This window comes from Drosophila simulans, chromosome 3L (genome assembly GCF_016746395.2).
Source record: "Drosophila simulans strain w501 chromosome 3L, Prin_Dsim_3.1, whole genome shotgun sequence".
In the NCBI taxonomy this organism is placed as follows: domain Eukaryota; kingdom Metazoa; phylum Arthropoda; class Insecta; order Diptera; family Drosophilidae; genus Drosophila; species Drosophila simulans.
Window position 1 is genome coordinate 14,449,081 of NC_052522.2, and position 14,690 is coordinate 14,463,770.

At 36.7% G+C, this 14,690-nt stretch overlaps 5 protein-coding genes across 7 annotated transcripts in view; 2 read left to right on the forward strand and 3 right to left on the reverse strand.

Moving 5' to 3' along the window:
• The window catches only part of LOC6738062 (venom dipeptidyl peptidase 4), a 71,309-nt gene that overhangs the window by 22,793 nt on the left and 33,826 nt on the right, over positions 1–14,690 (forward strand). The window contains exon 1 of one of the 3 annotated variants that reach the window (XM_016171493.3): positions 11,298–11,440. The exons of 1 other annotated variant lie outside the window; for it this stretch is intronic. The gene's annotated coding sequence lies outside the window, so the exon portion shown is untranslated. Of the gene's footprint in view, positions 1–11,297; positions 11,441–14,690 lie in introns of those variants that run through there. One more of the 3 variants, XM_016171492.3, reaches the window with a different exon arrangement.
• LOC27206227 lies at positions 1,034–1,730 on the reverse strand. Its single transcript, XM_016169552.3, has one exon. It carries the CDS (start codon positions 1,691–1,693, stop codon positions 1,244–1,246), a length of 450 nt encoding a protein of 149 aa, XP_016031883.1. The 5' UTR covers positions 1,694–1,730; the 3' UTR covers positions 1,034–1,243.
• LOC27206226 (reticulocyte-binding protein PFD0110w) lies at positions 1,792–3,945 on the reverse strand. Its single transcript, XM_016169551.3, has 2 exons — positions 3,820–3,945; positions 1,792–3,757 (listed from the first exon to the last, which is right to left on the reverse strand). The coding sequence occupies exons 1-2, from the start codon at positions 3,829–3,831 to the stop codon at positions 1,889–1,891; spliced, it is 1,881 nt and encodes a 626-aa protein (XP_016031884.1). The 5' UTR covers positions 3,832–3,945; the 3' UTR covers positions 1,792–1,888.
• Positions 4,177–6,594, reverse strand: LOC27208588 (uncharacterized protein MCAP_0864). Its single transcript, XM_044922946.1, has one exon. It carries the CDS (start codon positions 6,197–6,199, stop codon positions 4,190–4,192), a length of 2,010 nt encoding a protein of 669 aa, XP_044778881.1. The 5' UTR covers positions 6,200–6,594; the 3' UTR covers positions 4,177–4,189.
• On the forward strand, positions 10,010–10,733 carry LOC27206296. Its single transcript, XM_016171491.3, has one exon. The coding sequence runs from the start codon at positions 10,119–10,121 to the stop codon at positions 10,566–10,568; it is 450 nt and encodes a 149-aa protein (XP_016031886.1). The 5' UTR covers positions 10,010–10,118; the 3' UTR covers positions 10,569–10,733.

Here is a 14,690-nt window from a genome sequence, read left to right on the forward strand (position 1 = left end):
TCGAAATATAAGTATCTAAAAATAACTAGGTTTCCTAATCACCCATTAAAGGTGAAAGCTTGATTAGAAGCAGGCTAAATTAAATTAAACTAGTACCAAGCTGAAGGGGCAGGTCTTTCTTTATTCCTTACATTTTCTTTCATTATTAATGACTCCTGGTTACCTTTTTGTTTGGCAAACATTTTAACCATTTCATCACAAAGAGTGACCGCAGCATTCACTCAATGAACACCTTTTAGACCCCATGCCAAACCCTCTTGATCCTGATGCCTCTATTCAATGGACAGCACACACTTCATGACCCTTGGGGTAATAAACCAAGAAAAAGAAAAAAATAATAATAATAATAATGAAAATGAAAAAGAAAAGTTTGTTTTCCCCCTTGATATTACTTTAAATATGCAAAACTTCACTGTTTTATGTCCTTGCAGCTGTCCAGTTTGCCGGCCAGGGGTCCTGGTCCTGGTCCTTGTCCCAGCTACTTGTTTCACTAACGAAGTGTGGGGATGCCATTCCCCTTTCGAGGAAGTCCAAGAAAATAAAAACAAAAAACAAGCGGGAACGCTGTAGTCTAGAGCCTCGACTATCGCATACCCCTCGAAAGAATGTTAAAGGGAGATGTTGATGCACATGAAGTATCAGCAAGTTAAGTCCAAGTTTATATGAATGGTTGGGCGTGCGAACTAACGAATATAGCATATTGCGAGTCTAATATACCCGCTTACGAGTAACAGGTATACGAAACAAAATAATGCTCACAAATATATTACCAAGCACAAACACAGAGCCAAGTTGGCAAAGCGTTATGGAAAAGTTGCGTCTGGTCCTGGGCCACTTTTGCATTACATTATCTCAAGTTTTGCGCTGGCAATTTCTCATGTTTCCCCTACATATTCTCTCGCATGTCCGTATTTGTATTTACCCATTGTCGTGCTCATAAACATGCAGCTGACTTGTTACTGTCCCACCAACATCATCGTCATCATCGTCGTCGTGCTTAACGTCAGGCGCAACTTGTGTCGCAAGAAAAACTGAGGCTCTGATAAAAAACTTTGCCTCATTTTCATGTCAGGCCAAATGAGTTTTGGAAAGTTCACCCCTGCACCTCTTTTTCGCTGAAAGTCATCGGCCGACTCGACTAATGGTGACAGTAATTTTTAATAAAACCTGCCAAGTGTCGACACAATTTGCAGTTTACACACGCGCGCAAGTTTGATGGAATAGTTGAAGGAAATTTGCATTCCTAGTGCCTGCACAGCTTCCCCTTGCTATCCTGCGAGTTCGTAAAAATGCGATGTGAAATCTTGTGTTGACGATCAGCACTGTCAACGATCCTTTGAAAATGGGCAAAGGCACCCTCGTAGGACCGCTTCAGCTTGATGAACTTATAGCGCACATCGACGTAAGATTCATCCAACTCCTGGGCACTTCTGGCTCCGTAGAGTTGGCTTAGCATGTCCAGCTCGGAGTCACCACTTCCTATGGACGACCTATCCAAGTCCGTGGACTCGCTGGTGCTCAGTTGAAAATCCTCTACGAAGGGATCCATGGATATGGTGTACCGTCCGGGAGCATTGTACTTCTGGATCATGGCCTCCACATTATTCAGACACTCGTTCAGATCCTCCTCCATGGAGACACAGATGTCAAGGGCATCGTCGATTTTTGTAAATTCCGATTGTAGTATCATCATTTATATTTAACTCAGTACAGCTCTGACAAAAGACTCAGGACGCCTGATTAAAATTTTTTTTATTTTTGTAGTAAGTTTTTAATAATTTAATTTATTCAATATAATTTTGAAATAATTATTGTAAAAAAAAAGAAAAAAATTGGCTATTTGGATTGCTTAATTTAACAATAGCGTCTTATACATCATGGATCATCTTTATTTAACAATCCGTTCCATGTCTTCCACTTGGTCCATAAGATCGTTCATCATGTTAATTTTCGAACACTTTTTTGAGCAATTAAGCATTTCATTTGTTTGCTTAATTTGATTCTCTGTCTGATCCTTGATCCGCATATCTAGTTCTTTGTGTTCAAGGGTATTTGCTTTAACTTTATCTAGATTCTGATTTGTTTCTTTGTTGAATGTATCGAGATGTTTAACAGCGTCCATTTTGCTTTGCATCTTTAATTCTAAGTCCTTTAACTTTCCATCGATGTCCTGGCTAAACTCATATAAATCCTTTTTCAAACCAGCCATCTCATCAGGAGAGTATAGTGAACTTTGATTTTTATTATTATCATTTAATAAGTCATCTTGTCGTTCTTTTAGAACGCTTAGGGTCAAGCTAGCTTTTATAAGATCTTTTTTAAGCTTTCTTGCCAGCTCCTGAAGGTTTTTACTATCACCGTCATCATGGATTGGGCTTATCTTTCTTAAGGATTTATCCATGCCATCTTTTATAGAATTAAGTTGATTTGAGTTGGCGTTTAGATGATCATTGTAAGTTTGGTTCATTTTTTTCATCATATTTTCTAGTTTTCCCATATGCACGATAAGGTCGTCGATTTTTTGACAGCATTTCGGGAAGCTTGTTAGGTTCTTACGCAAGATTCCTATTTCCTTTTCCAGCTCAGCAATACTGTTCTGTAGCTTTTCGTTAGATGAACAATTTTGAATAATCAAAGACCTAGAATTTTCGGAGTCTGTGGGCGATCCCTCAAAACAATCTTTGGAATTTTGCTCAAGCAAATACCCCATTTTAGATTGGATATTGGTTAGCAATTCATTATTTTCCTGGCATGTGTTAAGGGTTACATTTAAATTCATTGAGGGCTTATGGATGCCTAAGCCGCCTACATTTTTGAAAAGCGTTTCGGCGAGTTTCTGTAAGGTTTCTGCATTTTTTTCCAAGTCAAGCAAAATAGTTGTATCCATTGAAACATATTTATGTACATAGCTTTGATTGCAGATACTAAGAATATTTTTAATATTTTCAAAGCGGTGACTTAAAGTTGTCTTAAAAACATTTGTCTTATCCACATTTTCCTGTATTTTATCTTTTAGTTCTTTTAGCTGATTTTCTATCTTTAGGGACTGATTATATCCATTGCCTTTGGCTAACGATAATTTATTTTCCAAAGCCTTAAATGATTCTGTTAGACCATCACAACATTTCGAATTCGCCTGACTATCACGAAAATATTTTTGTAGCTTCTCCAAAAGTGGTCTTATTTCTTCAAGTTGTTTTTCTATGTACCCTAGATTCTTTTGAATAGAGTCATTTTCATTTAATTTTCCAAATTCTTTCTCATTTAATTTACTTGGCAGATTCTTGATTTTTAAATTTATATCCTTTTTATAATTTTCTATTAATTTGTTGAAGTTTTCACAGCAACTTTTGATGCCCTTAGAAACGCCCTTTTTAATTTGGGGTAAAACATTTTCCAAATCTTTTTCCAGATCTCCGCTGCTTTTAAGCTTTTCAACTTGACTTCCACTCACTTCGTTTATCCTATTGACCTTCTCCACTATTCGATTCAGGGTGATTTCTTCGTAGAACCGACAGGTCATTAAAGTAGGCGTTTTGCCAAAAGAGCTCAGTATAGCATCCTGATCTTTCTGAAATTTTCTCAACTGGGCACTAAGCTTCACCTGCTCAGCTATCCACTTTGAAATGTCATTGTAGTCATCACACCGCTCCCTTACCGGTGGTGCTCTTATTTGATTATAAATATTTCCGTAGTCATGTGTGTTCGTCGCCAACGTAAGTGCAGATATCACAAGTAGCAGTGACGCAATCGATACCTGTGCATGACATTCGCATTGTTGAATGAACACATCTTCGATGGTCGATCCAGTGAACTCACCTTTGGTTTCATTTTTGTCACGTTTACTGCGGTCCACGGACCTCTGTCGCCGGTCTGCCAAGTTCAACTAACTGGGCACAGAGAGAACTATTAGTTACAATTGGTGAAGAGCAGTGACCAGCAATCGATTTGCGTGCTGTGCTTATTACCCTGCGAGGGGAGTTTCAGAATTTACGAAAAACATAGACTACAGTAGATCTAAATATGCGCAAAAAAAGGAACATTTTTATTTCCAAAAAATGCTTAAAAACATTAAAGCGAAACTTATTGTGCTCCTACGAGAGAAAATTTTTCTTAATAAGTCAAACAAGGTAAACCTCTGTTTTAGTAAATATGTTTAATTTGTCTTTTTTGTTTTCCGAATACAACATTATTTAATATACTTCCCATTAAGTACATCCCGATTGCGGTCAAAATCGATGCCCCCAACCAGGACCCCAGACCATTTTCGTGTTGGCTTCGGCTTGGGTTTATTTTTTTTTTTCTTCTTTGGGATATATTTCTTAGTTGGCTTCGTCGTAGTTTTTTCACCCTTCATTTTAACCAGATTTTTTGCTTCTTTTATAAGATTTAGGAGTTTATCGAATTGGTCCATTTCCTTGCACTTTCTTTCGCAATCGAGCATAAGCTTTGATGGCGTTTTCTGTTTTTTTATTTCATCTTGGGCCTTCATTTTTAGTTTGTCTTGGAGCTGAATAGTATTATTCAATTTATCCATGTCCTGGCGAACATTATCGTGGATTTTTTGTACTCGTATCTCGCGCTGTCTAGCATCAGTTGATGGTTCTTGTATCTTTTTCTGATCATAATCGACTAACTGTTTAAGAATTTTAAGTCGGAACTCTTCGAAATCTTTTCTTAGCTTCTCCATCTCATTGGGCGAAGCTTTTAGATGTTTGGTACTCTCCATAAGCTTTATGAAATCATCTTGAGTTTCTTTTAATGCCTCTAAATTTATGGCAGCTTTATATACCTTACTTTGAAGTTCTTTTACTTGCTTTTGAACACTATTATTAACGTTTGAAGAATTAATTTGGCCCATCCTTCTAACATTTACATCCAAGCCATCCTTTAACGAATTAAATTTATTGGTATTGTCTTTAATTTGATTATTGTATGTTTTGTTCATGATCTGAAGTTCGTTAGTTATTTGTTCCGCCTGTACGTTAAGCTTATCAATTTTTTGGCAGCACTTGGGGAACTTTTTAAGTTCGTCGTCCAGAATTGCAGATTCATTTTGTAGTGTTTTCAAACGTTCCTTCAGCTGTTCATCTGAGGAACAGCTTAGACTACCTGGTGGACTACCATTTATAGTCATTTCTTTTGTTGCCTTAGAACATCTTTGATTTTGTTGTTTTATCATTTCCTGAAGTAAAGATTGAATTATATGAAGTTTTGCATTATTTGTCATGCAGGTATTTAACGTTACACTAAAACTTGTTGACGATCCCTGATGGTCAAAGTTGCCCATTTTATTGGTAAGGTTTATAACCAGCCTCTGAAGGTTTTCGGTTTTCTTTTTTAAATTAATTAAGTCCTCCTTTTGAATTTGCTTATCTGGACTACTATTCATATTCCCGCAGTTGTTTTTGGACTTGTCGATTATATTTTTGATACTTTCGGCACCGTCCTCTAAAGTTTTTTTAAATGCATCACATATTTTATCTTGATTCCATAGCTTTTCCTGTATATCTTTGAGTTGATTATTTAATTTGTGGAATTCGTTATCTGCCTCATTTTTGTATGTGCTAATGTTACTATCCAAAACCGAAAGTTGTTCCTTTAATTCTTCACCACAATTGGTTTTCCCATCATTTTTATCCATTTCCTTTTGAAGTTTATCCAAACTTGATTTCACAGCTTCCATTCGGCCCTCCAGTTGTTTTACCTTTTTCCGAATACCGTCACTCCTTTTAGAACTTTCGATGTCCATCTCTTTATATTTTAGCTCTATATCCTTTACTTTCTGTTCTACCTCTCCCTTTACCTTTTCGATTACACCTCGCAAATTTTCACAGCAACTATTAAAGGCCTTCACGACTGTTTTCTTGATTTTAGAAATTATATTTTTGAGATTCGTTGAAAGATCTTTGCTGAATTGAATTTGGTTAACTGGATCAATTTCATTGACATTTTCAATTAATAGTACCATTGAGTTGTTTTCATAGAAACAGCATTTCTCTATAGATGTGGTTCTATTGAAAGAAGTTTTTATCGAGTCCATTACCAACTGAAAGTCCCTTAATTGGTCATTAATCTTTAACTGCTTATCATTCCACTTGGAAATATAATCGTAGTCCTCGCACAGATCTGTTTCCGAAGATTCTTTTGATGTGCTAGAAGCACTGCCAGATTCAGGAATGTTTACTTGGTGCCTCATCGCCGCAATTGCTAATAGCAGTGGAAGTAGTGATGCAATCGATAGCTGTGCATGACATTCGCAATGCTAAATGAACACATCTTGGATGGTCGATGCACAGAACTCACCTTTGGTTTCATTTTCGTCACGTTTACTGCGGTTCACGAACCTCTGCCACTGGTCTGCTAAGTTCAACTAACTGGGCACAGAGAGAACTATTAGTTGCTATTGATGAAGAGCAGTGAGCAGCAATCGATTTGCATGCTTTTTATATTAACCAACGAGGAGGGATCCGAAACTTTCAAGAGAAATCATACATTTCCTACAAATTCAACATCTATTCAGATAGTTTATTGAACATTTCATTCCAGATATGTTATTCTACCTCAATAATATTTACCGTACTTTAAATAACAAATATAACAACTTAAATAAGCTGCACAATAATTTATCCCAAGCAACCTTATCGTTAAAGAATGGGTCGTGTGCTACACGGGATTACCTATACCTTATTTGCTGTCAGCAAGCTCATTCCAACTTTTGGACAACCCAGAAAGAAGCAGCATAAATTTGTGGGAAACCCAATGCAATTCGCAATGCCCTGAGCAGCATTTACTCGTTATCATCGCACAGGTTGTGGCTGCACAGCCACTTGAAATGTATACCCAACAGGGAGTCGAAACTGGGACTCCCGACCATGCCATCCAGCAACCAGGATCCATGACAACCCCTCGAGCACCCAGCTTCCAGTTCCCTATTTTTCCGTCCCCATGGGCGGACGGAAAAACCTGAAATGGAAAACAATTTCAGCTACGCAAACACGGCGGGAAGGCCAACACAAAAAAAAATTCAGAAAAAGGGAAGCACAAAAATTAAATTGCTAAGCGGAAAAGCAGAAAAAATGAGGGAACCGAAACTGAAATCACAGCAAAAGTTAAACCGCAGAAATAAAGTGCAAAATATATATGTATGTGTACAATTTTGTGTAGTGCTGGGGGATTTCAAATAATTTCAGCTCAAGGTGTTTGCCGAGCCATCGAGCGAGGAGATTAGTTTAATTAGTCAACATGGCGTATGCGTCATGTGACGGCAGAGCACCGGAAACGTGCCACATGCGACGGGTGGTGGCACCACCAAAAATGCAATCGAACTTTTCGCGTTTGACTTGCGGTAGTTGGACGGGAAAAGTCCCCGGAAAACCTAAGGTAAATCGTGGTACCTACGCGAAGTCAAGACAGATGCAAATGATAGGTGTTATGGCTCGAGGAAAAGTAGCAACCCCTGAAACTTTCTTAAGTAGTTGGCATAGTTGAGTCGAGCGGCCAGGGAAATTGGCAAGCGTAGCACAAGTCAGTCGACTGATAGTTAATAGTAACAATAATGAGAAAAAGCTCAAGGCAAGCTTAAAGATAACGAAGGCTATTTAATTTATTACCCCAGCCATCTTTCATTTCAGTACGCACAAAAATGATTATAAATGGGCAGTGAAGTGAAATATCTTCGGCAGATTTGCTCTTTTTTATTATTTCCCTATATTATGTTCAACTTCAGTGAACAAAAAATTACAAAATCTAAAACATACAAAATGTTGAAATATTTTTCACTGAATTTTGTTTTACTTTCCAGGTGAGTTCAATCTTGTTGAAGATTAAGTGTGTGGAGCCAATCAAATTATGACGAGTTAATAAAGAGGTTTGTTAATAAACTAGAACTATTTAAGATATACACGAATTTAAATATTTAAAAATAAATAAGTAGATTTAATTAAAATATTTGGAAATTTTCATTTGGGTGTTTACAGCTATAGGTTTAAAATACATTTCTTGAGCTTATTTTGATTTGTATGGATTTTATTTCAATACCACCAATATCTAGAAGATCTTTCATCTTTCTATTGACCCAACTCACCAGACTCTCTCTGACCTATAACATCTAGTTTATTGAATTTTTCCTCAATTATGTTGGTTTCTGTGAAAAAAGGTTGCCTTGATTGAATTACCATTGGATTTCAACAAAATATGTGTCGCAGTATGAAAACCTTGCCGAAACATGATAAGCAAGCACAGGCAGAGAAATAAAGAGGCCCTTTTCTTTTCAAGCCGCAATAAATCACCTGCCAACCGCACATCAATTTTAGAAAGCCCCAAATGGGGATGCAAAGTAATCCAAAGCGCAGAACCTTAGTTAACTGCTATATTTCAGCCAATCAATCAAACTGGTTTCAATTATTTTTGCATACATATTCAGTTTTATAGTGTTTGTATGTATGTAAGGTGTTTGTAGCGAAGAACTTTAAATCTTCCATTTAAAGAAAAGAACAAAAAAAAAAATAAATTCTTTTTTAAGGCAAATATAAAAAATAAACGAAATAAATAACGTGCATTTTGAACTTTACTATAAGCAAAAGTCAACACGTCTTTAATTAGTCTCTAAAATACAAAATAGACTTTAAAATCGAAAAGTATTTGCCATGCACATCAGAAATAAAGTTCTTATAATTTAGACTAACAAAAAAGATTGATGTTCTTTTATATGCATTCACATAAGTTCGATATGGAAGAAAAAATAATCGGAAAATTGCCAAAGCTTTTTCCTTTTCAAAAAGTGTTCTGCATTTGTGTGGGTATAAGCGTGTCCTTGTGAGTGTCTGCACTCATGCATAGAAATAAGCCGATAAAACCCTGACAATTGTGTCATGGAGTAGCGTTTTAGTTTTGGGATTGGACTTAATGCCTCTTGACTTCAATTTGCATAGTCGGCTTAGCAACGTTCGTGCAATGATTGAATGACGAATTGATAGAATTCGGCATTTAGCAGTTGACAGCTAAGGAAAAGCATTTTCCGGTCGGAGGAAACGGAAGAAAAGTTAAACCGATGATGGAGATTTCAGTTCAAATTCTGTTTGAGCATGATTTAATTATCGTACCGGTTAAATAAGATTTTTCATTTGCTTACAATAATGTTCAAAACAATTTGCGCCTTTTTAATTATAAAAATATAAATGCTATGTGTAAATCTCTTAGAATTTAAAAAGCTGAACTTTTAGTAGTTAAATCTCTTGAATGCGATTGTAACATAATATACGTATAAATAGGCTTTTTAAATACCACATATTTTATTCTTCTTTTCTAACAAAGTTTTAAGCCATTCACAACAAAACTTTTAAATTGTTAACATAGCGAACATTTTCATTTAAAAACTGCCCCTATTGCATTGACTCTGACCTAGACCGCAAGCCGTTTAGATCCCGCAGGACTTCGCATTAATCCAATTAGGGCTGAACATATTTGCTTCTCATTAAAAATGGAATCCTTTTCTTTTGACCGGAATCAAGAGCTTTGACCAATTACCAAGCGTTTTTTCAGTTACGTTCGCACATTCGAAATAAAAAATTATGCAGGAAGGTCGAAGATGAAGGCATTGACAGAGCAGCTTAGAAATCTCTTTGTCAGCAACTTAAATGAAAATTAAGCCATCTGCTTTCATTTAGCTTAAGTGCTTATCTTGCGAAGGGACGCAAAGGCAAAGGACACGTTTGCCCACAGGACAATCAATTATGAATGCAACACCGAGCACCATCAGCTTGGCAAAATAGTCTGTAATAAAAGTTAGGTTCATAAGGAGTGCGATGCTTTTGGGCGGCTAATGATGATAATTATATGTTTTAAGTGACATTGATTTGTCGCCTTCAGGATGGGTCGCAAAATTCCCATGATGTTTAATTCATTAGCCAGCTAATCGGCTTACTCTGATAATTATTATAATTGCTGTCAGTCATCTTATTGTAGCGCCACCCAAGCAGGCTACTCATTCCCAGTTGCCTCTGTGTCATTTCTATGGACCCAAAATAGATTCCCAGTACTATTGACGACCTGAAAGTAATCAGATATTCACACATAAAATAAATTCAAATAAAATCTATATATTTTATACGCTCACAATGAACATGAGGGGGATGACCACGCGTTCTATTTGGCTGGAATGTCTTCGGGAAAATGCCATCAATATGCGCCTGGAGCACGAGGATCTGGGACGTCGCATTGCTGTTTCTTTGGCGAGTTCCCAGAAAGCTCTGCTTGATATCGACAACTTGAATCAAGAGCTAACAAAAATGAAGGACACAATCCATAACGCCATTTCCAATGTTTTGGGCTACGAAAATAAGTGTTGTGAATTGCTCTTGGATATTTTGATTAAAATAGTCGAGAACAACGACCTGAATGCTGAACTAAATCCCAACATGATCTCCAAGACGTTTCTCGAGTTGGATCCGATTTGCGATAAGCCAGAAGTTGTGAATGACCTTAGTCTTGTAGCGTCTGATTTTAATCAGCAATATCCTCAAGATGTTCCGGATTCTATTGATAAAAACATTACAGAAGACCAGTAACCATTTTAAGTTGGATTGTAGACCGCACCAATTCGATGAGTACCGACTTAATTTAATGCGTTGTCAATTCCACCTCCCACATTTAAAAGGAATAACAAGGTGGTCAGGGCTGCAAATGTTTTATATTTTTTATCGATTCAATTAAATTTGCATGGTGAAATGACAAATTCTCTCTTTCTTCAGTTTTCAGTTGTGGGAAAGTTTCTGAGGCGTTCGAAATGTTAAACCCTGTGAAACGAAAAAACCAAGGATGACCATAAAAATAGAAAATTATGATCATGCCGTGCATGCCAACATCCGCACAAATTGTTCGCAGAAAAGTCAAGACAAAATCACGTATACGCACTGTGACAGGCCACAGCCCGGGTTAAAGACAATCCCAACTGGTAATCCAAGTCGTGTGCGTAGCCAGCATCCATGTTCCTAAACAATTTGTCGGCGATTTGTCGGCAAACTTGAGCCATACACGCCACACACATACGCACCGACTGAGCCATATTGCACATACGCCCCGTGTGACCCACAGAGGAATACAAGAGAGAGTAACGAGGTTAAGTGACCAACCAGCAAAACAACCTGTTGACTCAGCTCTCTGCTCTCTCACTCAAAGCAAACTCACTCAACGGTGGCTTTGTTTTGCTCCGCTCTTTCGCCGGTAATCGGCAATTCGCACTCATTCCACTGCTTTTTCATACTCACTCCGAGTGCTTTTGCCTTGGCGACGGTTCTCCAGCTGCGGTTGAGTTCAGTTGCCGCTTGTCAGTCGCCACGTGCGGTTCGGTTTCGGTTACGGTTGCGGATCCGGATTCCTCAGAAAGTCTGCGCCGCGCTACAAATCCAGTTTACGTCGCATTTTTCGAGTGGGAGTAAGCGTAAGTGACGTTCGCGTGCTCAAAGTCAGTTTGGATGGGGAGAGATGCAGATAAAGATAAAGTTCGATCGGGAATAAAATACGACGGAGATACATTTCAATGGAGTTCAATTTCAAATGAAGCTTTTTAATTGGCTTTTGAATTTTTGAAAGACACTGCAAAATAAATCAATATACAAATTTAAAAAATAGTTACTAAAAAAAGTATATAAATTGTTTTGAATCAATTTACTGTCCACAAATACAACTTTAATGTAAAAAAAATTAAAACTTGTCATATGAAAAACAAAAATGTTGTGCTTCTAGTAAAAATTGCTGGTATATAAATATTTTGATAAAGTAAACATATTTTATTTAATATTTGTAACTGACTGACGTTCTCCGAATCGGATTTTGTTTATATTCTGGTCTCCCCCATTCGGTTTCCATTCAAATTAACTAGTTCTGCAATTCTCACTTTGACTTCTGACATCGGCTGTAATCAAATTTTGCCTTTCATTTACAACTTGTTATAATTCCGGTGCCGTTCGCAACCGGAAACGTGCTCGCCGCCGTTTTGTCTACGCCACAAAACAGCCAAAGCCAGCTGAAGAAAATGGAAAACATGAAAAGAAACAAAGCCAAGAGTAAAATAAACTTTGCCAGCTAAATATTTCTTTGGCATTTCGGTTGCAGCATTTCTTGCTTATAAAAAAGGGCAAAGGGAACAACATCGAAAAATAACAAATGCATGTGAAGACATTCCGTTCGCAGTGCCATGAAGTGGTTAGAATCTTGGCTTGCACTTGTCTAAACAAAATATATACGTTATACGTTGTGCATTTATGAATATAATATGTGGAGCATCCTTGGCTGGCTGCCGAAATGACAAAATGATGCATTAAACTAATTGGAAAAACTTTGGGTGTTTTCAGTGAGTGCTCAGCGGAGCTGAAAAGAATCTGAAAGAAGTGATCAAAGGAGTGTGTGTTGTGGACTAGAAGTGATGGAATTTTAAGGCTTTATAAGCGGAAATAAAGTAACATAAATTCTGTGGCTTATGGGGCTAATTAATTACCATAGAATTATGAATATGCCAACTACACAATCGTATTTTCAATCTATACGGAAATTTCTGACTTACTAATGTGAAATACAAAAAAATTGACAGCAACGGAAACGGTTTAAAATGATAAAATAATGTGATCTGTTCACTGAATTCACTGAATTAATGCAAATTCAACGCAACGTTCAATAATTATTTTATATATATATAATAAAATTACCCCGAATAAACTAATATGCACACCACTTGTTTTTCCCACAATTATCTACGTAATTGTCCATGTTAATTTGTCACTAACCTTGCTCAAAGTTTTAGCTTGTTTACACAAGAGTGTCAGAATCGGCCAGACAAGTAAACATGAAAGCGAGAGCAAATATTTTAACAGAAAATTGAAGCAATCAGCAAGCAACGCTTGAGATAGTCCCGAGAAATTCGTGAGAAAATTAAACTTTATTTATTTAAGTAAAAAAAAGGTCAAGAGACCCAAACAAGCAATGTGTATGTCTGAGTAATGCAGATTGAGCGAAAATTAAGGCAGTTGATAATGTTGTGGGGTGGATTGAAGGGAAATATGGGGAAGCCTAAGAGGTATTAAAACGGAACCGCATTGTTCACATAATTGAAAAATAGATTTCTCTACACTCTGCTGAGAAATTGTGATTGCTTTCAGCATATTTATGTGCGTAGGGGGAGAACGACAGCGTATTCAGCCAGCTGTCCAAGAAATCTAGGCCGTTTAAATTGCTCCACGTTCTCTACATAGTGTATATATAAGCGTCGACTATATTTAGAATTCTTCTATATATGCAATCTACTTGCCGAATGAGTAATGTTCCAAAAACTTAACTAATTAATACTGATTGGTCGCTTGAACGATCTAAGAAAAAGGGAAAGTTTTAATTTGATCATCGCGGCTTTCCCCATCCAATTAAATGGGCCTTATCATCGTCTGTTTTATAATCTATGCTTGTTTTGCATGAAATAAAAAATCCCACAGGAAATATAAAGTGCATAGACAATTGACACTAGGAATTCCCCGCTGAACCAGAAAACCGGGAAGCCGAATAAAAAGGAAGGCAAAAAGCAAAGTGAAAACAAATATATATGAATATATACGAATAAGCTGTCTTAAAGCAAAAGCCAAACAAAAAAGTGATTTGTTGTCATATGCAAAGCCAAATCTTTTTCGTTGGCTTTCATTAAACATTTTTTCCGGATTATATGAAATAAAAGAAAACATATTATTTTAAATGCTTTAAATTAATATATACCAGATACGTATACATAAAAATCATGAAGTGAATGAAATTGCTTGCACTTTTATTAAAGCAATTAAACAATTTATAAAGCGTGAGTAATTGAGCTGAGCTTAAATTATAATAAATTGTTTTAAATAATTTTTCATAATTTAATGCTGTTATCAGAGACGTGAACTTTATTAAAACTTTGTGTAGTATTGACGCAAGTGAATAAGGAGAGTTAGTAAATTAATTTTGTAATAATAATAAACATTGTATTCCCATAGACTATCTTTTATATAAAATCAATATATTGTTTATATTCTTATTAGTCACATTTTTAATTACATTAAACAGGATCTGAGATTTTCAATTGCATCAAAACAGTGTTAAAGCCAATTAAATGATTGAAAGCAATTATCACGAGAAAATAACGCGTTTCAATTAAGTTTTTTGCAAATTAATAATTGCCGACCGAAACAAATTTCAATGACCTGCCACCACATAGGACACGTTTAAAAATAATAATGGAATAATGAAATGAAAATTAATTGATATGATTTAATGAGATGACCAGAAAAGCCAACAGCTCTGGACACAAAGTTGCAGAACAAGCCGGAAAAGCGTGCGGAAAAATGTGAAAAAAAAATTATAAAAATAATTAAGCCGCCAGCAGCTAAAACAACAGCAAGCAAGGGCTTGACAAAAACTTAACAACTTTATTCATGCCGGTTCGGACGGTTCGGTCCAGCCGCTTGGTAAGCTTAATTAACACTAGGATTGCGGTTGGAAAGGAGATTTCCGTGGGCAGAATGGCGAGCTGCCGGCGTTAAATGTCAACAATAAGCTCGAGTGGCGGCTGTTGCACTTCCACCCGCGTTTCCGGCCATTTTCCATCCATTTCGCCGCCCAGAAACCATTTCGCAGCCCTTCGTTTTATGAATTTTGAGCAGCTTTCGCCTGCAGAT

Bases quoted from the DNA above. Each gene is read 5' to 3' on its own strand.
- LOC27206227 (XM_016169552.3), bottom strand. From the start codon at position 1,693: ATGATGATACTACAATCGGAATTTACAAAAATCGACGATGCCCTTGAC.
- LOC27208588 (XM_044922946.1), bottom strand. From the start codon at position 6,199: ATGAGGCACCAAGTAAACATTCCTGAATCTGGCAGTGCTTCTAGCACA.
- LOC27206296 (XM_016171491.3), top strand. From the start codon at position 10,119: ATGAACATGAGGGGGATGACCACGCGTTCTATTTGGCTGGAATGTCTT.